Raw genomic sequence first — 23,434 nt, forward strand, 5'->3', positions numbered from 1 at the left:
AAGTAATATATGTAGATCTGATTCCCTTAATATAATAAACATACAATTGGAAGGAAGTATACCAAAATATTAACAGTAGTTATCTTTGGGTAATGAATGATGTTTGGCTCATTTATTTTCCTTTAAATTTTACAAAGCAAATAATATACTTTTTGGTTGTTTAGGGTAGAATAGGGAAATTATTCCAATAATTTCTGAGCAATTATATTAATAAATTATTCCCACGACAAAAGAAAACCAGTACTTGGGACAAGTTCAAGGGAGTCCAAGCCTCCATTTCTCCAAATCAGCAATTCTGTGTATCGTGAGTCATCTCCCTAAGGTTTGTGTGTGCGTTTTACCAGATGTGTGGTCTTGAGAGCTTGGCTATTTGCAATTTTCATTCCCAACTTCTATGAAATAACAGAAGTATCACACAAAGTTGAATCGCTTCCAGTTTCTACTGTAACTGGAAAATGCATTTTGTGCTGCTAAAGTGATCAAAGGTTTACGCAAAGTTCCTATGTATGTAAGATACAAATATCATTCAAAATATTAAGAAATAGTAAGGCCACTGTAGAGAAGTAAGAGGAGGGAGCCATGGTCCAAGGAAAGGCACATGCAAGTCATTGAGCTAACATTTCAATTATTATTTAAAGAATTTAACAGTTAAATAATAATTTTTGTTGAAAAAAATCGTAAAATTTATTTGCTCATTTTTGTTTCCTACGGTCTCTTCTTCACTGGGCAAACTAGCGTTATTATTTCAGTTGTGCTTGTATCATTTACAAAAGACCTGAATTCCTTTATTTTCAGGTGTACTGCCTTTGCCTTGTTGGACTTCCTTCTGTCTATCTTGTTCTCTAGCTCTAGTTTCAAGCTGCTGAAGTTCAGATAGCCTGATTTATTCTGGTAGATATCTGATATAATTTGACCTACTTGGGAACACATTTAAAGTGTACTATTCAATTGATTCCCTTATAATATTATTTTATTGTTAAGGACTGTATTTAGTCTATTCTTTAATTGTATGGGGGAGCATCCCCCTCTATACTGATTTGAACGAAATTGAAGTCTGTAACCCAAAACATGAATTCCTGCATTTAGATAGGGTAGACCTGTGTACCTTCTTAAGCATGTGGGTTTTTGTTTTCTTCTTAACTGATCAAGTGTTCTCTATTAGCCCCGACAGTTAAGGAAGCAGGTGAATTTGATCTGGCTCCGGTCCAAAGAAAAGCTCTACCATCCAAACTGGAACACAAAGGTAAATAACACTTGTCTCCAAGTATATGTTGCTTCACATTGTCCTATGTTGTTTTCGTTTCTTCATAAGATGAAATGATTGTTTATGAATCCTTGATTCATTCATAAATGCTCGAGGGAAAATTGTTGCATCATGACACATATTATCAGTATTAAAATGGTAGGTCCTTGTATGATTAATACCAATGATTACAGTATAGAGTAAGGCTATTTTTTTTCTCTCTACTGCCCACACCCTGCAGTTGGAGCAGAGTGTATGTTGGAAGTGGGAGAAAATTATTCATTTGCTTCAACTCCAATGTCTGAGGACCCATGACCCAAAAATTACAGAGTACTAAAATCTGACACGAGGTGCCTGTATCAGTTACCTACTGCCACAATCATGCTGCATAACAAGCAACCACAAACCCTCAGTGGCCTAAAGCAATAAATATTTATTTTCCTCATCGGTCTGTGGCTTGGCTTGGCATCTCTGTTGATCTGAGCTGGGCTGGGTGAGGCTCACCATTGTGTCTGCAGTCAGCTGTGGGCCTGCCCAGTGACTTTGCTATTTTCTGGAACTGTCCCACTTGCCTGGGGCCTCAGCTGTGCTGACTGGGCTGACTAGGTCTGCTCTACATTGTCCCTCATCCTCCAGCAGATGAGCCTGGGCTTGTTCCCATGGGGTCATGACAGTGTAGCAAGAAAGAGAGCAAAGGCCCAGAAGGCTTCTTGAGGTCTAGGCTGCAAACTGGCACTACAGCATTTCCACCAGATTCTATAGGCCAAAGCAAGTCACAGGGCCAGTCCAGAATTAAGGGTGGGGAAGGAGCTGCAAAGTTTTATTGCAGAGAGCATGGCTACATGGAGGGGTAAAAAAGTGGGATCATTTCTGTGATCAGTCTACCAAAGCCTCATAATCTGGAATTTCTTGGCCATGACCCCTAACTTCCTCAGTTTATGTAGCACTTTCTCTGCCTATGCCAAATTACACATGGCTTCTCTGCATAGACATCAGGGAAAAGCCAATGTATCTATTTATCCCCTTCACTTGGTATAATTATGAATGCCTTGACCTTCTCTTTTCTTTTCTTTTCTCTTATTTCCCACTATACATGTCTTAGCCTCATGCTATTTTGATTCCCTTTGTATTTCCCTATGAGTACATTCTCCAATTCAATTCCTTTGGTTTATAGGACCGTCTCTACCATGAAGCAAGTGCTTCTCTAGCTCATTGCTCCAACTTCCATCCAAGAAGCTTCTCGTGCAAACTCCCCAAAGGCTAGCACTGGACTCGTGACCCAGCTCTTACAGGCGTCCTCTTTTCCTCCATATTTCTCCTAAGTCTTCTATTTTTCATTTCTCTGCATCAAATATTTTATCACCTGTTTTCCTGGATAGGAAGAAAACGTTTCATAGCTCAGGAGAAAGCAACGATCTCCAGGTGCTCACATGTTCTGCCCAGCTCTGCATTGGATTTGCCAAGTGACATTAATGAATTATTTGAGTCTTCTTTGGCCCACCAAACCAACCAGGTTCTTCCCCTAAATAAATATTTCTTATTTTAAGCCTTCTTCCATGATACTGAATGACACACAGAGTATAAAATTTGGCATATGGGCATACGAATGACTGTGATTTCAGGAATCCTTGAGGAAGGTGTCCCGGAGAGCTCAGTCCCATCAGCACACCCGGGTAAGCACCCCATCCCTTGAGGCTGTTAATTTCCTGGTACTCCTGGCCATTCAGGCCAGAATGCTGGGGAGTTATTTCCCCAGAAGAGCCCTCAACCAATGAGAGACAGGAGTTGGCGGTAGATACTTCAGTTTCCTAGCCTTTGAGTGAGACGGCTAAGTGCTGGAATTGGATGTGAACCTAAAGTCAGTTTGGAACCCATGTTCTATAGAACAGTCCTACAGAAGGTTCAAGTGGGATGGAGGTCCAATTGCTATAGCAATGCCCTTTCCTGACCTTGTAGTAAGCCAGGAATGCCAGGGAATTAACAACCTCAACCAATGTCAGATGGGAGTTGGTGAATAAGACCCTTAGCTCCCTTACCCCTTCCAGTAGGATGATTCTGAGATGTGTTCCCCGCTGGTTCCCAGAGTTCCCCATTGGGACTGAACTCCAATTGCCCACAGTGGCAATTTGCTTATGATAACACACTCCTTATTTGCTCCTTCTCTTCCCCCTCTCACCTTTCCACTTCTCTTTTTCTTGAGCTCTCCTCCCACGCAAACCACTTTTAGACAAATTCTTGTCTCAGGGTCTACTTCTGGGAAACCCAACCTAAGACAGTGCCTTAGGTGCTGTTCTTATTCCCATTTTACATATGAAAGCAAGACTAAGTGGCTTGCTTGAGGCAATCCATGGGAGGATTAAGCACACTGGCAGGAGAACACCCCGGCCCAGAGTTACAGGTGCTTGCAGTAGAAAGCCTTGTGCCTGAAAGGGAACCTAAGTGTGGACAGATACTGGTGGGAGTACATGAAACTTCTTAATCTCCAGATAATTTAGCAAGTTCTGGCAAAATCTTCATTAGTTTGTTTGAGTAGGAGAGGTTTTCTTTTCTGGCCTGAATTTCATAAACAATTGCTTAAATTCCATGTTTTGCTTGGCTCATTGGGGATCTTACCCATTACTTATTTTTAAAAAATAGTTTTCTTGTGCATGTTTTTTGTTATTGTTTTATTATATCACAATAGAGTTTGTTCAGAATGGCTTCACAGATTTAAATTGAAAGAGGACATCAGTTGCCATGATCTATACTCTATGCAACTGAAAACATGGCATGGCCTTCCAAAGCTCCAAATGGTGTATGTTTTCTAAAGCTCTTAATGGTTATGAAATGCACTCTTTTTCTTAGCTGATTTAAATATCTCAGCTGACTGCAGTTTTGATCGTGGGGTCTGTGGCTGGAAACAGGATATAGAAGATGATTTTGACTGGAATCCTGCTGATTGAAATAATGGTATTTAGATGTCAGGTTTTTCATGTTTCTCAATATGGCAAAGAAGGTTCTTCAGTGATGGAGTATCATTACTCCTGTCATTCATCAGTTCAGGGTTGCTTGGCATCTTTGGAAACCTTTAGACCTTCTCCAGATCCCCCTGATGGATGACTAAGTTGGTACAGCCCATATTCTCCTCTTCTAGTCCCTCTCCCACACACCTATCCTCACAAAGGATACTCCAACAGACCTCTTCCATGTTCACTCTTGTACTACTGAGAGAGAGAGAGATGGGCGATTTATATGAGGGTTGAGACTGTTTGGAAAAAGGTGAAAAAAATTCCTTTTCCCCAATTTGCCATCTGTGTTGTTCTGTAGTTTCTGTTTGGTTTGTTGTTTGTTATTGTTTTTGGGGGGGAGCGGCGAGAATATATATTGAAAGGAAATACGACCTCCACTCGAAACTGGAGTTACAGAAGACTCGCTTGTGATCAATGGATCAAAACCGTAACGAGCCTCTGGTCAGTGACCTCAATTCATGGACTGAGCTTTCCTTTTGCTGGCTTGAGGATTGCTTTCCGGCCACCTGACCTTGGAGTCTTCTCCACTTCATCTCTGAACTGTAGTTTTTAAGCCCTTTCCCCTGCCTATTTCCCCCCTGGGTAGAGCCTTCAGCTTGCAGATCCTATTTGGAGGGTGAAGCCAGTCCTCATCTCCTGCATGCTGACTGTATGATTAGGAACAACTCTTACACCTTCAGGGAATCCAGTTCCTTACCAATAAAATGATTTCTTCAGGGGTATATAGGCTCCACCCCCAATTGCAAGATCCTTCTTCTAGGTCCTTCCTCTAGACTGATTCCTTCCTGGGATCTTTCTTTTCAAGCCCTCACATATGAGCAGAAACACCAGATATCCACTCACAAGAATTCCTTTTAGCACTGAAGAGTACACAGTAGCAGGGACCCATCCCACTCAGGAAGTCATGTGATCGGGATTATCACTCAGGATTCGAAGTGCGCCCAGATCAAGGTTAACCCGTTCGGAGACAATCTTTGGAGAAGCTATCTTGTCAATAACTCACCTGAGTTTTTCCTGTCCTCCATCAGCCCATCTCCAAACTTATGTCTAATAAAGCTATATCACATTGGGAGCCCAATAGGCTACTTCAGCATCCGACAACTTGCTCAGTCAGCAATGTCTCACGTTGGTTTTTCCACCAATGGGAAGTCCTCTCCTTACAAACACTCACTCACCAGTGGTCCTGGTTCCCAGCATCTCCGTCACTCGAGTTGTCCCCTCCCTTCCAGCACCACCACCAGATCTTTAGGTGGGCTTCTCTTTCCCTATGAAGTTAAACAAAACAAAGAAACTTGAGATGAACCAGCATTCTTTAGAGGGATAAAAACCCAAGAACACCTCAAGGTGGTCACTAGCTAGTTGGCCAGAGAAAAAGAGAGAGCCTAGCTGGTAGGGTTGTCAGAAAAAGTATAGGATGCCCAGTTAAATTTGAATTTCAGATAAACCATAAATACTTTTTTATTATATCTGGGTATATTCAGCAGCCAAAGGGGTGCTAATGCAAAATACTGGAAATTGGTTGGTTTTATAAAGGGTATTTATTTGGAATAGAAGCTTACAGTTACCAGGCCATAAAGCACAAGTTAACCTCCCTCACTAAAGTTTATTGCCATGTGTTGGAGCAAGATGGCTGCTGATGTCCGTTCAGGCTTCCTGGGTTCCTCTCTTCCTGGGGCTTGCCTCTCTCCAGGTTCAGCTGCTCTGTTAGCGCTAGAAGGCCAGCTGTGGACTATTAGGTGAATGACTTGTTTCTCTTCCCAGGGACTTCTCTCATTCCTCATGACCAAGCTCCTCATGACCAAGGGTTGGGGACTCAATGTCCTACTGACATGGCCCAATCAAAGCCCTAATCATAATTTGATCAAGTAAACCTCTGAATCCAATATAATCTTATATGCCCAGAGGAAATGACCAGTCCACAAACATAATCCAATGATTATTTTTGGAATTCATAAATAATGTCAAACTGCTACCACTGGGACCTGTCATTTCTCTGAAATTGAATTTCAGCTGGGCATCCTGTGTTTTTATTTACTAAATCTGGCAACCTTGCAAGCTGGGAAAGGAGACAGGACAGTCTCTGGGTTTAGTGCGAACTAAGTCCGTGTCCCCCTGGGTCCTGCAAGTATCTCTTTGGATGTCACTAGTCAAAGACCTCACCCCACCCAGGATCTTCCTCCATCTTCTATAGAAATTCCTCCTTAACATCTTCACACCCTACCTTGCAAGAGTTTTTGTCCAAGTACATCAAAATCGCCATCAGAAGTTTGGAGATGAGCAAAAACCTGCCACTACTGGTGAAAAGATACTTAGACAATGGCCAGAGTAGACAGGGATGTGTTTCTGTCATCCTAAATCAAGGTGCTGAGTGATATGTGAGCATATAGTGGTTGAACTCCAAAACCTATTAGTTCAAGAGCAAGTGTGCTGTGGATGAAATATCATGCTGTGGAACGACCTGCGGGGCTGCCGTCATGCATGCTATTGACCCAGTGAAGAAATGCATTCCAAGGTTCAAACAATTAAGATGGAAAAGAACTTTACCTTAAGCACAGCTCTTTCCAATAGTGCCGATCTGGCACTACAAAGGAGAAACGCATCTCAGTGAGAAGGTGGTTTATTGCAAGTGCACAAGCAAAGAACTGGGGTATCTTTCCAAAAACCAGTTCAAAGTGAGAAGGGGTCTAGGGTTTTTATAGGGGGGATAGGGGTTGAGGATCAAGTGATGACTGTGTGCTGCATTCCTGCCAGGGGGGTGATGATGCTGGAATGTTTTACAGGGTCTCCTGAGGGGGGATGTGGGCAAATTTCTTTTTTTTTTTTTTTTTTTTTTTTTTTTTTTTTTAATTTTTTTATTTTTTATTGAATTTGTAATAATATTACATTAAAAATATATATGTGAGGTCCCATTCAACCCCACCCCCCCACCCCCCCCTCTCCCCCCCCCCCAACAACACTCTCTCCACCAACACCTGACCCTCTCCTGGTTCGTATGCTACCCCTCCCTCCCCCCACTTTTGGGCAACGTTACCCACCCGTCCCTCCCCAGCCACCCTCAAACCCGCAAAGCCCCAAGCAAAGGCAACCCCTTGCCCCCCTTTTATCTCTTCTTTGTGTTCATACTTACCACCATCTCGTCTTAAATTCCACCCCTGCAGACATCGGCTCATATCCTTCCTCCACCCTCCGATTTCCTGCAAGCCTATCGTTCAGTCTCTTGCTATCTAGGGCAGCTTGTTTATTTCATATCATTGAGGTCATGTAGTATTTGTCCTTCAATGTCTGGGTTGCTTCACTCAACATAAGGTTCTCAAGATTCATCCATGTTATCACATGTGTTTGTAGTGTGTTTGTTCTTACAGCCGAGTAGTATTCCATTGTGTGTATATACCACATTTTATTGATCCACTCGTCTGTTGATGGGCATTTGGGTTGATTCCAACTTTTGGCAATAGTGAACAATGCTGCTATGAACATTGGTGTACATATATTGGTTTGTGTTCTTGTTTTCAGTTCTGCTGGGTATATTCCCAGCAGTGGTATTGCTGGGTCATATGGCAAATCTATGGCTAGTTGTTTGAGAAACCGCCATACTGTTCTCCAGAATGGTTGGATCCTTCTGCATTCCCACCAGCAGTGGATGAGTGTTCCCCTTCCTTCACATCCTCTCCAGCACTTGTATTCTTCTGTTTTTTTCATAGCTGCCAATCTTATGGGTGTAAGATGGTATCTCATTGTGGTTTTGATTTGCATTTCCCTGATAGCTAGAGATTTGGAGCATTTTTTCATGTGCTTTCTTGCCATTTGTATTTCTTCTTCGGAGAAGTGTCTGTTTAAGTCTTTTTCCCATTTTTTAAATGGATTGTTTATCTTTTTATTTTCAAGATGTAGGAGTTCTTTATATATGCAAGTTATAAGTTTCTTATCAGATATATGATTGCCAAATATTTTCTCCCACTGTGTGGGCTCCCTTTTTACTTTCTTGACAAACTCCTTTGAGGTGCAGAAGGCTTTAATTTTGAGGAAGTCCCATTTATCTATTAGTTCTTTTGCTGCTCGTGCTTTTGGTGAGATATTCATAAATCCATTACCTATTACAAGGTCCTGTAGATGTTTCCCTACACTGCTTTCTAAGGTTTTTATGGTCTTGGCTCTTATATTTAGGTCTTTGATCCATCTTGAGTTGATCTTTGTATAAGGTGTGAGATGGTAATCCTCTTTCATTCTTCTACATATGGCTATCCAGTTCTCCAGACACCATTTGTTGAATAGGCCACTCTCTCCCAGTTGAGAGGGTTTGGTGGCTTTATCGAATATTATGTGGTTGTATATGTGAGGTTCTATATCAGAGCTTTCAATTCGATTCCATTGGTCTATATGTCTCTCCTTATGCCAATACCATGCTGTTTTCACCACCGTAGCTTTATAGTATGTTTTGAAGTCAGGGAGTGTGATTCCTCCAATTTCGTTTTTCTTTTTCAGTATGTCTTTGGCTATTCGGGGTCTCTTTCCTTTCCAAATAAATTTCATAGTTAGTTTTTCTAGTTCCTTAAAGAAGGCTGCATTGATTTTTATTGGGATTGCATTGAATGTGTAGATCAATTTTGGTAGGATAGACATCTTAATAATGTTCAGTCTTCCTATCCATGAACAAGGAATAGTCTTCCATTTATTTAGGTCTTCTTTGATTTCCTTGAACAATCTTGTATAGTTCTCAGTGTATAAGTTCTTTACCTCTTTAGTTAAATTTATTCCTAAGTATTTGATTTTTTTATTTACTATTGTGAATGGTATTTGTTTCTTGATTTCCTCCTGATCTTGCTCATTATTGGTGTACAGAAATGCTACTGATTTTTGCGCATTGATCTTATAACCTGCGACTTTACTAAACTCATTTATGAGTTCTAGAATCTTCGTTGTAGATCTCTCAGGGTTTTCTATGTATAGGATCATGTCATCTGCAAATAATGAAATTTTGACTTCTTCCTTTCCAATTTGAATGCCTTTTATTTCTGGTTCTTGCCTCAGTGCTCGAGCAAGTACTTCTAAGACAATGTTAAATAGGAGCGGCGACAGTGGGCATCCTTGTCTTGTTCCTGAGTTTAGAGGGAAGGAGTCTAGGATTTCTCCATTGTAAATAATATTGGCTTTAGGTTTTTCATATATACTCTTTATCATGTTCAAAAAATTTCCTTGTATTCCAATCATTTGGAGTGTTTTTATCAAGAAAGGGTGCTGTATTTTGTCAAATGCTTTTTCTGCATCAATAGATATAATCATGTGATTTTTTTCCTTCAATCTGTTTATATGGTGTATTACGTTGATTGATTTTCTTATGTTGAACCATCCTTGCATACCTGGGATGAATCCCACTTGGTCGTGGTGTATAATTCGTTTAATGTGTTGTTGAATACGATTAGCAAGTATTTTGTTAAGTATTTTTGCGTCTAGGTTCATTAGAGAAATTGGTCTGTAATTTTCCTTTCTTGTGATGTCTTTGTTTGGCTTTGGTACTAGGGTAATGTTGGCATCATAGAAGGAGTTGGGTAATGTTCTTTCTGTTTCGATGGTTTGGAATAGTTTCAGCAGGATTGGTGTCAGTTCTTTCCGGAATGTTTTATAGAATTCACCTGTGAAGCCATCTGGCCCTGGGCTCTTCTTAGTTGGGAGATTTTTAATAACTGATTCTATCTCTCTGCTTGTGATTGGTTTGTTAAGCTCATCAATTTCTTCTTTTGTCAATATGGGCTGTTTATGTGTTTCTAGGAATTTGTCCATTTCCTCTAGATTGTCATTTTTGTTGGAATATAGTTTTTCAAAATATCCTCTTATGATAGTCTTTATTTCTGTGGGGTCAGTGGTGATATCGCCTTTCTCATTTCTTATTTTGTGAATTTGCATCTTCTCTCTTTTTTTCTTTGTTAGTGTTGCTAAAGGTTTGTCAATTTTGTTAATCTTCTCAAAAAACCAGCTCTTGGTCTTGTTTATCTGTTCAAGTGCTTTCTTATTTTCTATTTCATTTAGTTCTGCTCTTATCTTTGTTATTTCCTTCCTTCTTCTTCCTGTTGGGTTACTTTGTTGTTGTTTTTCTAATTCCTTCAAATGTGCAGTTAGTTCTTCAATTTTTGCTCTTTCTTCTTTTTTGATATATGAATTTATGGCTATAAACTTCCCTCTCAGTACTGCTTTTGCTGCATCCCATAAATTTTGGTATGTTGTGTTATCATTATCATTTGTTTCAAGGTAGTCATTGATTTCTTTTGAGATTTCCTCTTTGACCCACTGTTTTTCTAAGAGTGTGTTGTTTAATTTCCAAATCGTGGTGTGAAATCTGGGCTTCTTTCCCTTGCAAATCTCCAGCTTGACTCCACTGTGGTCAGAGATAATGTTTTGTATGATTTCAATCTTTCTGAATTCGTTCAGCCTTTCTTTGTGGCCTAGCATATGATCTATCTTGGAGAATGATCCATGTGCGCTTGAGAAAAATGTATATCCTGCTGTGTTTGGGTGTAGCGATCTATATATGTCTATTAGATCGAGCTCCTCTAATATACTATTCAGATGTTTTGTGTCTTTGGTGATTCTCTTTTGAGATGTTCTGTCCAGAATTGATAGTGGTGTATTAAAATCCCCCACTATAATTGTAGATGTATCTATTCTTTCACTTAGTTTTTCCAGCGTTTGCCTGACGTATTTAGAGGCACCCTTGTTAGGGGCATAGATATTTATGATTGTTCGATCTTCTTGACAGATTTTCCCTTTGACTAAAATGTAGTATCCTTCTTTGTCTCTCACAATTGTTTCACATTTAAAGTCTATTTTGTCTGATATTAATATAGCTACTCCTGCCTTTTTTTGGTTATTGTTAGCTTGTATGATTGTTTTCCAGCCTTTCACTTTCAATCTCCATGCGTCTCTGGGTCTAAGATGTGTCTCTTGTAGACAGCATATGGATGGGTCATATTTCCTTATCCAGTGTCCCAGTCTGAATCTTTTGATAGGTGAGTTTAATCCATTGACATTCAGTGTTATTACTATCAAGGAATTATTTGTGTTAGCCATATTTTGATTGGATTTGTGTTTGTCATATTTTGTTTGTATATTTTTTTTTGTCTTTTTTGTTGTTGTTGTTGGTCTTATACTCTCCTCCATCTTTGCCTTTCCTGTTTTTTCCTTTCTTCCTGCAGAACTCCCTTTAGAATTTCTTGAAGGGGAGGTTTCTTGTTGGTATACTCTTTCAGTTTCTGTTTGTCTGCGAATATTTTGAACTCTCCATCATGTTTGAATGCTAGTTTAGCTGGATAGAGTATTCTTGGTTGGAAATTTTTTTCCTTTAGTACCTTGACTATATCATACCACTGTCTTCTTGCCTCCATGGTTTCAGAAGAAAAATCAGCACTTAATCTAATTGAGCTTCCCTTGTATGTGATGGTTTTCTTTTCTCTTGCTGCTTTTAGGATCTTCTCTTTGTCTTGAGCATTGGATAATTTGACAAGTATATGTCTTGGGGTGGGCCTGTTGGGGTTTATGACTTGTGGAGTGCGCTGTGCTTCTTGGATATGTACATCTGTCTCTTTCAGTAGATTTGGGAAGTTTTCAGTCATTATTTCCTGCAACACTCTTTCTGACCCCTTTCCCTTCTCTTCACCTTCTGGAATGCCTATAATACGTATGTTTGAGCGTTTTGCATTGTCATTCAGGTCCCTAAATCCTAATTGGATTTTTTCTATCTTCTTATTGACCCCTTCTACTATCTGTTTGATTTCTGATGTACTGTCTTCCACATCACTAATTCTCTGCTCTGTCTCTTCTAGTCTGCTGATATTTGCTGCAAGTGTATTTTTGATTTCTTGAACTGTGGTGTTCATTCCCATCATATCTGTTATGTTTTTGCGTATGTCTGCAATTTCCCCTCCAAGTGATGTCTTCATGTTGTTAACCTCTTTCATTACTGCATCAATTTTGTCGGTGATAAATGTTCTGAGATCTTTCATTGCTTGTGCCAAGTTTTGCTCCCCTTCGTGATTATTGGTTTGTTGATTGGATTCAGCCATGTTTTCCTGATTATTGGTTTGGTTCGTAGATTTTTGTTGCTTTCTGGTCATCTCTTTATTTTGACGAATTTAATCAGTTCCTTAGCTTCTTTGTCTGCTCTTGGAGGTTAATTAGTTGTTATTTTTGCACAGGTGTTATATCTTCTCTTTGTCACTTTTATCTTCTTATTCTAGTTACTTGTTGTTGGTTAAGTTCACTTTAGAGGAAAGTATTAGTGTTGGGGAAAGGCAATTGTGTAAGCAAGGGAAAAGTGTAAAGTTGTATTGGTGATGTATGTTAATAAAGCAGGAATATGAGATCTGGAAGGATGGAGGTTAGATTCATGTAGATTGTATAGAGTTATAGCTGTAGGTAGAGTACCTTTTATGAAGTTGATGACTGAATTTGGGAGGAATATGGTATGAACTACACAGCTATTGTTTTCATGAGAGAGGGAAAAAGAAAAGAAAGGTAATAGTTTCAAGAGTGGATAATAGACAGAAAACAGAACAAAGGTATTAGAAATTAAGAGTTAGACACTTTGTGGATCAAAGAACGGGAGGTGGGGGGTGGAATATAGGAGAGACTGTAGATGATAGTGGATATCAAGATGCAGGGGAAGGGGGATAGTGTAGGTAGCCTAAATCAGTTCACACAGAAATGAGGCAGTGGAGGATGGGAAAACCCAGCAAATGTGAGGTGTTCCCTGTAGCACCTATTGTATACTTGAATTAAAGTAAAAATAAGTGGAAGATGAGGGACAAGAGGGAAAGAGAAAACCGAAAAAAAACAAAAAAAAAAAAAAAAACAAACTAATTATAATAGAGAAAAAAGAAAGGCAAGAAGAAATGAAGAAAGAAAAAGAGGATGGGCAAACGGTGGGGAACGGATAGGGAGAAGAGAGATACAGGTACACACGTGTCACAATTGCAACACTATCTAAAACAACAACTTCCCCCCGCTTTGCCCTAAAACCCCCCCGTCTGTCTGCCCAAATGGGTCTGCAAGCACCTCCCTTCCCACAAACCCCCAATAGGCCGCTCAGGGCCCACGAACTCCCCAGTACTGCAGATGCTAAAAAAAAAAAAAAAAAAAAAAAAAAAAAAAAAAAAAAAAAAAAAATTTAAGTAAAATTAAACAAACAAACAAACAAACAAACAAACAAACAAAAAAAAAAAAAAACAAAAAAAAACAGAAACCCCTCCGCAGGCCCGGCTCCGCCCGCCGCGGAGGCTTGGACCGGCTCTGCCCGGCTCCTCACGCCGCCTTGGCCTGGCCTGGCTCCGCCCAGCTCCGCTCGCTACAGCGGCCCAGCCGGCTCCGGCATCCACCTCCCGCCACCGCGGCCTGGACCGGCCCTGCCCGGCTCCGTACCCGCCGCGGCCTGACCCAGGCCCGCCCGGCTCCAAACGCTACCGCGCCCGCAGCCGGGGCCTGAACCGGCCCCGCCCGGCTCCAAGCGCTACCGCGGCCCGCAGCCGGGGCCTGCACCGGCCCCGCCCGGCTCCAAGCGCTACCGCGGCCCGCCGCCGGGGCCTGCACCGGCCCCGCCCGGCTCCAAGCGCTACCGCGGCCCGCCGCCGGGGCCTGCACCGGCCCCGCCCGGCTCCAAGCGCTACCGCGGCCCGCCGCCGGGGCCTGCACCGGCCCCGCCCGGCTCCAAGCGCTACCGCGTCCCGCCGCCGGGGCCTGCACCGGCCCCGCCCGGCTCCAAGCGCTACCGCGGCCCGCCGCCGGGGCCTGCACCGGCCCCGCCCGGCTCCAAGCGCTACCGCGGCCCGCCGCCGGGGCCTGCACCGGCCCCGCCCGGCTCCAAGCGCTACCGCGGCCCGCCGCCGGGGCCTGCACCGGCCCCGCCCGGCTCCAAGCGCTACCGCGGCCCGCCGCCGGGGCCTGCTCCGGCCCCGCCCGGCTCCAAGCGCTACCGCGGCCGGCCGCCGGGGCCTGCACCGGCCCCGCCCGGCTCCAAGCGCTACCGCGGCCCGCCGCCGGGGCCTCCACCGGCCCCGCCCGGCTCCAAGCGCTACCGCGGCCCGCCGCCGGGGCCTGCACCGGCCCCGCCCGGCTCCAAGCGCTACCGCGGCCCGGCCCGGCCTGGCTCAGCCCCACCGAGCGGGGCTAGATGCCTCGTCTCCGCCTACCCAAGAAGGGAATCCTCTGCAGGTAGCTGGGATCTCCGTGTATATTTCACAGACGAATCCTCTCTGTTACCTTCCCTCCAAATCGATGTCCAAACACCTCCGGACCAGCAAAAATCCCGAAACAATCCGGTCCCAAAGAGTCTCCAACGCCACCCAGCCGATTCCCTGCAGAAGACTCTAACAGGTATGTTCACTCAGCCGCCATCTTGCCCCCTCCACCTGGGCAAATTTCTTAATCCTGTGTTATCTCTTGTCTGCAGAACTCCTGCTTGATGTCCAGGTTCATAGTCTTTTGTCCCTAAGGGATGTTAGAGGTTTCCTGGACTATAAGGTACTCCTGGGAAGATCTAAATATTGTCCTTCTAGGATCTAAGAACAAAGAGTAAACTACTAAGATTAGGTTAATAGAAAACCAGTTCAACTAGATCTGGGGAAGGTATTTGAATTTTTCAGAGGTGTTTAAGAAAAGAAATTTTTAATTAGCACATTTCCCAGCCATCAACTTCTGGAACACAATCTCTCCACCAATGGAAATCACCCACAATGCTAAAAGATACTTTAATTAGATTCTTACCCTGTATCTGTCATTCCTCAGCTTGGTGAACATGGACAAATTCCTCAGTTTCTCTGAGCCTCAGTTTCCTTCTTCTACAACAAAGGATTTCAACTGTGTGATCCCTAAAATCCCTTTTAGCATGCCATTTTGTTTTCATGTTCCAAGTGAAAAGGAATTCAGTCCTCCCAATAAAACATTTTAGTTCATTTTTGTAGCTCTTTTAGACGTTACAGCTAAACGCTTTTTGATGACCTTGCTGACTGTGTGTTTTTCTTCTCTTAAGGCCGTTGGCTATTATATGGTAGTTCTGGCCTTGGTGGGACACGAGAAGGACATTGGCAGATTGAAACTTCTCCTCCCCTACCTGCAACCCCAAAGTAACTTTTTTTTCTTCCAGCATTTTTAAAATTAAATTGTCTTTTTTTTAAAGATACATAAATCACAAAAAATCTTACATTAAAAAATATAGGAAGTTCCCATATGCCCCACTGCCCCACACACACTCCTCCCACATCAATAACTTCTTTCATCATTGAGGCACATTCATTGCATTTGGTGAATACATTTTGGAGCACTGCTGCACCACGTGGATTATAGTTTACATTGTAGTTTACACTCTCCCCCAGTCCATTCACTGGGTTATGGCAGGATATACAATGTCCAGCATCCGTCCCTGCAGTATCATTTAGGACAACTCCAAGTCCCAAAAATGCTCCCACATCACACCTCTTCTTCCCTCTCCCTGCCCTCAGCAACTCCTGTGGCCACTTTCTCCACATCACTGCTAGAGTTTCTTCCCATTACTAATCACAGTAGTTCCATAGTAGAATATCAGTAAGTCCACTCTAATCCATACTCTATTCCTCCACCCTGTGGCCCCTGGGTTGGTGGGCTGGCCAGAGACAAAGTGGGGAAGCTTTGTGAGTTTGTGAAAAACAGAAATGATAGCCTGGCCTGGAAGGACACCAGCAGCGTGAATGCGAGGTGGAAGACGGGGAGGATTCAGCTGGCTCAGGGTCACCATACTAGCAAAAGCCTACGTGGAAAAAAAGTGTTCTCCTAGATTTTTACAGACTTTGTCCATGATTTTACACACAGAACAGAACACTTACTGAAATGCTTGGGCACAAGGACTACGAGGATGACAAAGGCTGGCTCCCTACACTTAAAGAGCTGGCATTCTGGAGTGAAATATGGCAAAGGAATAGATGCCCTCAAGTAATGATAATACTTGTCAGACCCTAGCACCTATCACACGCTAAGAGAATGATCTGTTTGTGTGTCAGGATCCTCCACCTAATCGCCCCCTAAACCGGGCTGTAAATTCCTTCATTTGTAAAATAACATCTTGCCTATTCATTTTATGCCTAGCATTGAACACAATAGATGGCAGCTAGAAAGTGACTTTTAAAATGTTTTTTTTTGTACTGAACTGAAATTGTGGGTGTTTTCTGGGGTCCCCAAGATCACCTTCAGGTTCAATGATTTACTAGAAGAACTCAAAGAACTCAGAAGAGCCGTTTCACTCACAATTACAGTTTATTATAACAACAGGACACCGATTAGAATCAGCAAAGAGGGTGGATGGATGCATAGATAGACAGGTAGATAGATAGAATGATACAGCAGATGTGGCAAAATGTTAAAATTGGTGGATCTGGGTATTTGTCGGGGGTAGGGATATAATGGAGTTCTTGGTAGAGAGTTTGTATTATTTATATATATTTATTAGCAAAGGTGTGATCTTACAAAACAGACTATCATCACTAATTATGGTCTACAGCATACATTTGGCATGTTTTTTCCATATCCCCATTATTAACACTGTACTTCTTTGACATTGGTGCAAGAATATTATCATATTGCTGTTAACTATAGTCCATAGGTTACAGCAATTGTCTTCCTATGTATCTCCATAGTCTTGCCGCCTTGTAATAGTGACGTACATTTGTTGTAGTTCACAGAAGGACATTCTTGCATCTGTACTGTCAACCACAATTCTCATCAGCCTCTGGGCTCACTATGTTATCCAGTCCCTAGATTATTCTCCAGCTCTCTTTCAGTCGACATTTACATCCCTACACTACCCCTTTCAGCTACAATCCCATTTATAAACCAGCTCCGTTAGTTATACTCAGTATACTGTGATACCATCAACTCTATTTCCACACTTTTATAGTTAAGCTCATTAAAACTTCTACATACATTAAGCATCGATATGGGGTTTGTGTTATTTGTGTAACAGTCCTGTAAGTTTGAAAGTGTTTCTAATAAAACGGTTTTTTTTTTAAATCAGCAAAGAGAAAAGGCGCATAGAGCAGGGTCCAGGAGAGAACAGGCACAAGCTTCCAGTTGTCCTTTCCCAGTGGAGTGATTTAGACAGCAGATAATTCTCCCAGCAACGTGTGACAACACTTACAAAGTACTACCAACCAGGGAAGCTCGTCTGAGCCTTGGTGTCCAGGGTTTTTATCACCCATGAAGCTGACATTTTCTTCGGTCTCTAGCTCCTCCAGAGGTCGAACAGACTGTATGGCCCAAGACCCTCACCATCTAAATCACATTTTCACCTTAAACTAGCCTAGGCCAAGGCCTCAGGGAAACAAAGACACTTATTCAGGCAGGATATTCCAAGGGCTTAGAGGTCATCTTCCAGGAGCCAGTCAAAGGCCAAACCTTTCTTGGGATAGAGCAGGGTTTGGACAACCTGGATTCCAGACCTGCTAAGTGAATCCTTTACTTTGACAATGACCTTAATGCAGGAAAAGGGAGCAGAGTTTTAAGGGAAGGTTGGTCAATGGGGTCAAATGCTCAGAAAGAACAATAGGATAAAAATAGCAAAAAGTTCATCTCATTTGACCCTCAGAAAGTGGCTGGTGATCTTTGCAGGGTTCTTGCTTTGGGGGGAAGGGAACAAAGGCCACATAGTAGAGAAATGAGAAGGGAAGAGAGCATAACTGTGGGGGCTACCCCTGTGGATCCTTGTGGAAAGTTTGGTTGAGATTGTTGTGGAAGCAGAGAGATTCAATGATCACATATGGAAGGCCAGGACTCAGTAATAATTTGGGGAAGGAAAATTTATTAACGACCGGCTGGGCTCAGGAACTTTCTTGTTCAAAAACCCGAACCCCAAATAGGATTTTTGGATTCCTTTAATACAGAGGATGCAGGAGAGAAGAGTCAAATGGTGCTTTGTTTGAGTACTAGATAAGCTTGAATTAACACATATTCCCCATATTCCCAGTAAGCTTGAATTCACATATTCAGTTTGCGTTTTCCCTGAATAACCAAAGTCAATAGAGCCTAAGTCACTTAATTGGCTTTCCAGGACTGGAGTGGTTGGCATAGTTATGAAAGGTGGGGCTGCAGTTCTTATGTTTGACACACACAGCCCAGGTGATTCATGAAGAGATACACAGCCCCCACACATAGCCCATATCAAGGTGAGAAGGGGAAAGCTAAGGTGAAAGCTATAAGGAGATCCATGAAAAGCCAAGGACCAGCTGATGGTGACAAGAGAGAAGAAACCTCTTCAGTAGATCCAAGAACTGGGATTCTCTTTGTACTTTGCTTGTGAAATATAATGATTAGTTTATGTAAGTAAAATCCTGTCTTGGTAGTGGGCCTCAGCCCAGAAAACCTAGTCCCTGGGGTCAGATGTTAAATTTAGCATCTTTTCATTTACTTGTCACCTTAATTAACGCAGAATATCTTATTTAAAATATACCAGATGTGACTATAAATGAAAGTGGAGGTTGGTTCTGAGTTCATGAATTACCCTAGCATCCCTTCCCTTGCAGTAAAAGCAGCCTGTGCTTGTTGAGCTCTCAAACACACGTTAAGTCCAGTTTATTCTCACTGCAACACATTTGAAGCAGTACAAATCCCATCCACCGGTTTACCTTGCTGTGCCTGTGGCATAATTTGGGGATCGTGGCGCCAAGCTGTGCCGTACATGGATGACATTCCCTGTTGGAGAAGTGAAATATGCCTGTGTCCAGGATTCATAATCATCATCCTGTTTACTGAATTTATGTGCTAGGGAACTATTTTCTAGAACATGGGAACTAGGTGATGGTGGGCATGTGTGTATGCCATCAAAACAGTGCTTTTACGAAATGCATGTTTTTGAAGACGTGCCCCTACACAGCCTGGCCAGCAGTCACCCTTCAAGATAACGCTGCTGTAGTGAGGATTCCCAGCCCAAGCCGTGGCCTGCCGCAGGCTCGTGTGCCCTGAACTTCAGCCCTGGGAAGCCTTGAGGGGGGTGTGGGAAGCCCTGGCTGCCGGGCATGTGTTTCTGTTCAGTGGTGTAACATTGGCTGTGAATATCTGTAGCGGATGTGACTCTGACTCCCTGAACTCAGACCTACAAGGTAAGTCAGAGATGAGTGACTTCAAGGGCCACAGGCGTGCAGTGGCCACCGCGAGGAAGTGGAGATGCACCGCCCCTCTCTCACTGACTGGACCACTTGCAGCCTTTCAGAGGTTCAGGTTATCGAGGGAGGGGTGCCTTCCCCCAGCCCTGGGCAGTCAAATAGCTGAGGAGGAATTTCCCTCCAGCCCGATGTGATGGGGCTTTGGATGCAGATGTGATTTGATGTAGACATATGTCCCAAAAGTCATAGCTCCCTGAAAGTTGCTCCCTCCTGAGAAGAGGCTAGAGGAGGACCAGTTGCTTCATCACTCGTGGCTCAGTGATGGCTGCTGTCCAACAGTTCTCAAGAAAATGAACCCAGGGAGCTGGAAAAGCCAAAGAGAGTAGCCTGGGGCATGCGCAGGCATGGGCTCTCCTCACCCCCATGTGGCCCTTTCAGGTGACCCCTCCTCCCTTTGCAGAGCCAGGGAAGCTGGATACAGAGACCACAGCAAGCCTGAAGTGGTTTCAAGTCTGTGGCCTTGAAAACTCTTCTCTGATTATTATTTCCAAAGCAGAGAAAGGATGCTGTTGGGGATGTAAACCTAGCGGCATGGTGGCATTATTTTAAGCATGATCTTTAACAGCCCTTTCTTTGTTGCTTTTGAATTTATTTTTTTAAGAAGTTTTGAAAAGGCCAAAGGAAATTACTATATTGAAGAAAGTCAAGATTCACAATCACCACAGTAGCATAAGTGCTTTTACACTTTGCTTTTGACTTTCCACATAAATACGTATTTTAAGCTCTTTGTAACCACAGTATGCATATGCTATTGTTCAATTCCATTTTAACGGAATCTGTGCATGTCATTTTAAAGAAGGATAATAACATGCTCCAAATTAAATGGTATTCTCAAACATTTTTGTTTCAGGGTAATCTTAATCATCTCTGAATCAGAAGCATTTTGCTGTTTTCTAAAGCTCATTTCTGATATTGAGAATTACAGAACCCTCTAGGTATATTACCCTCTTTACGACAGAGAGATTTCTCCTTATAGTGATTAGTATTGTATAGGAGCTTCATAAATTATAGCTATGATTATTTTCATAATTATTGAGTTAGAAGCATTTTGCGTAGTTTTCTGCTTACAATATGAGTATGCACTCCTTATTTTAAAGAACATTACAACATTGCAGAAACTTATAAACAGTCATTCAGCAAATGTTTATTTTAATAATATTTGCTTGAACATATTTTTGGATGAATGGATGAACATAAAATAGTTACTGTATATCCTTAAATTTTGTTAAATGAGTCCCTTCTACCATTTTCTGCCCAATTTGAAGATAATTTTCTTGGTATTCATCCTCTGTACTCTATCCATTAAAATTTTCTAAAATGGACAGGTTTGCCTCTTTTCTGATTATGCATAAATGTGTTAGTAAAATGATTATAGCATGTTATGAAACATTTTTTGCATATGAAAACATTGACATTCCAGATAAATTCCAAATACGTAAACCAATATTTGAAGAAAAAATAACTATACTACTACATGCATTACCAAAAGCTGAATATATAAAAATAATTCCTTTTTGACCATATGGTTTCTATATTTTAATTTTTTTTAAAACTTTTTATTGTAGTGACATATCCACCACTTAAAAGTTCCCATTTTAACAACTTTTGAGTGTACAATTCAGTGGTATTAATTACTTTGTGATATCCTGCTACCATCGCCAATATCCATTACCTAAACTTTTTTATCACCTCAAGAGAAACTCTACACCCATTAAGTAATAACTTCTTTTTAACATCTGTATGTATTACATCATATGGATGTCCCTGACTCTAGTTTTGCATTAGATATTCACAGGGAATGTTAAATTTCTTTAACCTGTTTGTTTTTTTAAAGAAAGCTATAGAACACTTTCGTTTTGGCCCCTGCCCCTCTTAAATGGGAATTCCAAAATTTCATAGTAAACTTCAGTCTTCTCAGCTTTACGGGCTTTTGAGAGTCCTTTAGCCTGGCAGGGACCCTGGTTCTGAGTGTAACTCTCTCAGTTTGGACCCCTCGCATCTAGAAAGCATAATCTTACTATGTATCCAATATAGAAGCCTACCCCTGTGCAAGAGGACCACGTGAGTTTGGTCCTCGTTAATACTGATTCAATATTTTGATTATATCATTGTTTTGAATACTTTGAAATAATTTTTTATTCTTTCTCCATCTTAAGGCCATTTTTGAAGCAGAGCGTGGCAGGCGGGATACTGGCGAGATGGCGGTGGAAGGCGTCTTGCTGGTTTCTGGCTTACGTCCACATGGCCTTCTATCTGCGGATGGGTGAACATAATGTCGGCTGTCATCGTTTTCTATTTGGCTCTTATGTCAATTCTCTGGTTTTGCTATCACATCATAGAGTCCCCCACCCTCATTTTAGAAACACAAACTGAAAAATGGAAATGGACCAAGGGGAATATTATTGTAAGATGCCTTTCTTATAGAACATGTGCCCATATTTGCTTTAAATATAGTACTGTTGTGTCATCTCATTCATTTCTGAACTTTAAAGTGTGGAAATGCCAGTTCAGTTTCCCCCACCCTGAGTATATCTGATTTATCGACATGAGCTGATGAATTTCTATACATTTATAGAATTACCACATGCAACAAAAGACACAAAGAAATGTTTAACTGTCTGACTTTTATAACACTTCTTGGAAACTATGACATCATAGATAAACTTTTGCCCAAGTGGCTTAGCCTGATTTTTCACAGCCAAGCTTGTGTGTTTAAATGCTTTGTAATAATAATATCCAAATAATCGCCTTGTGTCATGGTTGAAATTTTTGTAAGTAAGAAAATGTGTTGTTGACTCTGTGTTTAATCATGTGTACGATTATTTGTCTTTGCTGGAAATGTGGTTTTTATTCTTTTCTCTATGGAAATACTTTATATTCTTAAAATATTGTTTCCTATTATGGGGGGACATGACTGATTTATTAGGCCTCACAACTGTAATGCAAATCAGCATGAGTTGCTGAACTCAAGGCCTTCAGAGGGCTGCCTAAAACTAAATTAGCAGGTTAGCGGGACTCCAAAAAAAGACGGGTGGCTTTCTTCTCTTTTTTCTTCCAAATTCAAGACCAGCAGGGTGTGGTAATGAACCCTGAGTGTATTCCCCAAGGACCAGCATTGCATTGTTTTAAGATTATAGGTCAGAAACAGACACTCGACTGCTCTCCAACAGAAGGTCCCGTAGATATTTGCCTACTGCCACCTCAGGAGATGAAGGCCTTGAGCAGTGGGAGGAAGGAGGGACAGAAGGTGGTCTGCTTGCTACTCTTTAAAGCTTGTGGCCTCCCTCTGGAAGTGCTAGTGATACTGAAGCCCCAATCAATCCTTCTTCAACAATATTCTCTTTAATGCAAACAACACATACAACCTTTTAACCTGTTGGGGAAAAAAACGCACTGTTTGCCTTTAGTTCAAGTGCATTTTGGCACACAAAGTCTATACAGGACTGTAGCTGTGTCTGCGGAGACAAGTGCTAGTAATAGAAACCACAAAACTAGTGTGTCTGGTGCGACCAGATCAAGTACTGCCCAACTGAGGCAAATCAGCCCACAGAATCATAATGGTGGGTTTAAGCCCACCAACTAAAGTTTGGGGTAGTTTGTTACACAGCAAAAGCCAATTGATACACTCCTTGAGCTGGGTAGAGTGGCACTTGGTGGTGGTGCCCACCTCCTACAAGCTGGGAACAGAGCAACCCCTTGTTTATCTCAGCTTGGCTTTTGTATCATGCCTCTGCCTGGTTTGTGCCTTGGAAACTGGTGGGGAAAAAGAAGTTAACTGATACAGGTGATCTCTAATACTGTGGTAGAACCAGAAGATGTCTCCGTTTGTCCGCAGTGACCGAGGAAAAGGTGCAAGGGTAGTTATGACTTAGCATAAAGGAAGCTGGAGGGGAGAACGTGCAATGAGAAGGACAGTGCCCCGATGACCAGGTTAAAGGAAGACATACTGAACCAGAAACAAAGTAAGGAAGCCTGAGAACCATGTTACGTATGGATGAAAAACCAATGCACGA

The 23,434-nt window shown here is 42.1% G+C and overlaps 1 protein-coding gene and 1 non-coding gene across 2 annotated transcripts in view; both read left to right on the forward strand.

The window, feature by feature from the left end:
• EGFL6 (EGF like domain multiple 6) overlaps positions 1–22,167 on the forward strand; it is a 71,942-nt gene extending 49,775 nt beyond the window's left edge. The window contains 6 exon segments of the mRNA XM_058291259.2: positions 1,163–1,243; positions 4,088–4,192; positions 9,302–9,306; positions 15,266–15,377; positions 15,873–16,033; positions 21,578–22,167. Of these exon segments, the coding sequence (XP_058147242.1) occupies positions 1,163–1,243; positions 4,088–4,192; positions 9,302–9,306; positions 15,266–15,377; positions 15,873–16,033; positions 21,578–21,688 (575 nt within the window). The 3' untranslated portion in view covers positions 21,689–22,167.
• An 878-nt stretch (positions 22,168–23,045) lies between these two features.
• On the forward strand, positions 23,046–23,179 carry LOC111764300 (small nucleolar RNA SNORA48). The gene has a single exon (XR_002796947.1). It is a non-coding gene; the product is annotated as a small nucleolar RNA SNORA48 (small nucleolar RNA).
• Positions 23,180–23,434: the final 255 nt, after the last annotated feature.

This window comes from Dasypus novemcinctus, chromosome X (assembly GCF_030445035.2).
Source record: "Dasypus novemcinctus isolate mDasNov1 chromosome X, mDasNov1.1.hap2, whole genome shotgun sequence".
Taxonomy (NCBI): Eukaryota; Metazoa; Chordata; class Mammalia; order Cingulata; family Dasypodidae; genus Dasypus; species Dasypus novemcinctus.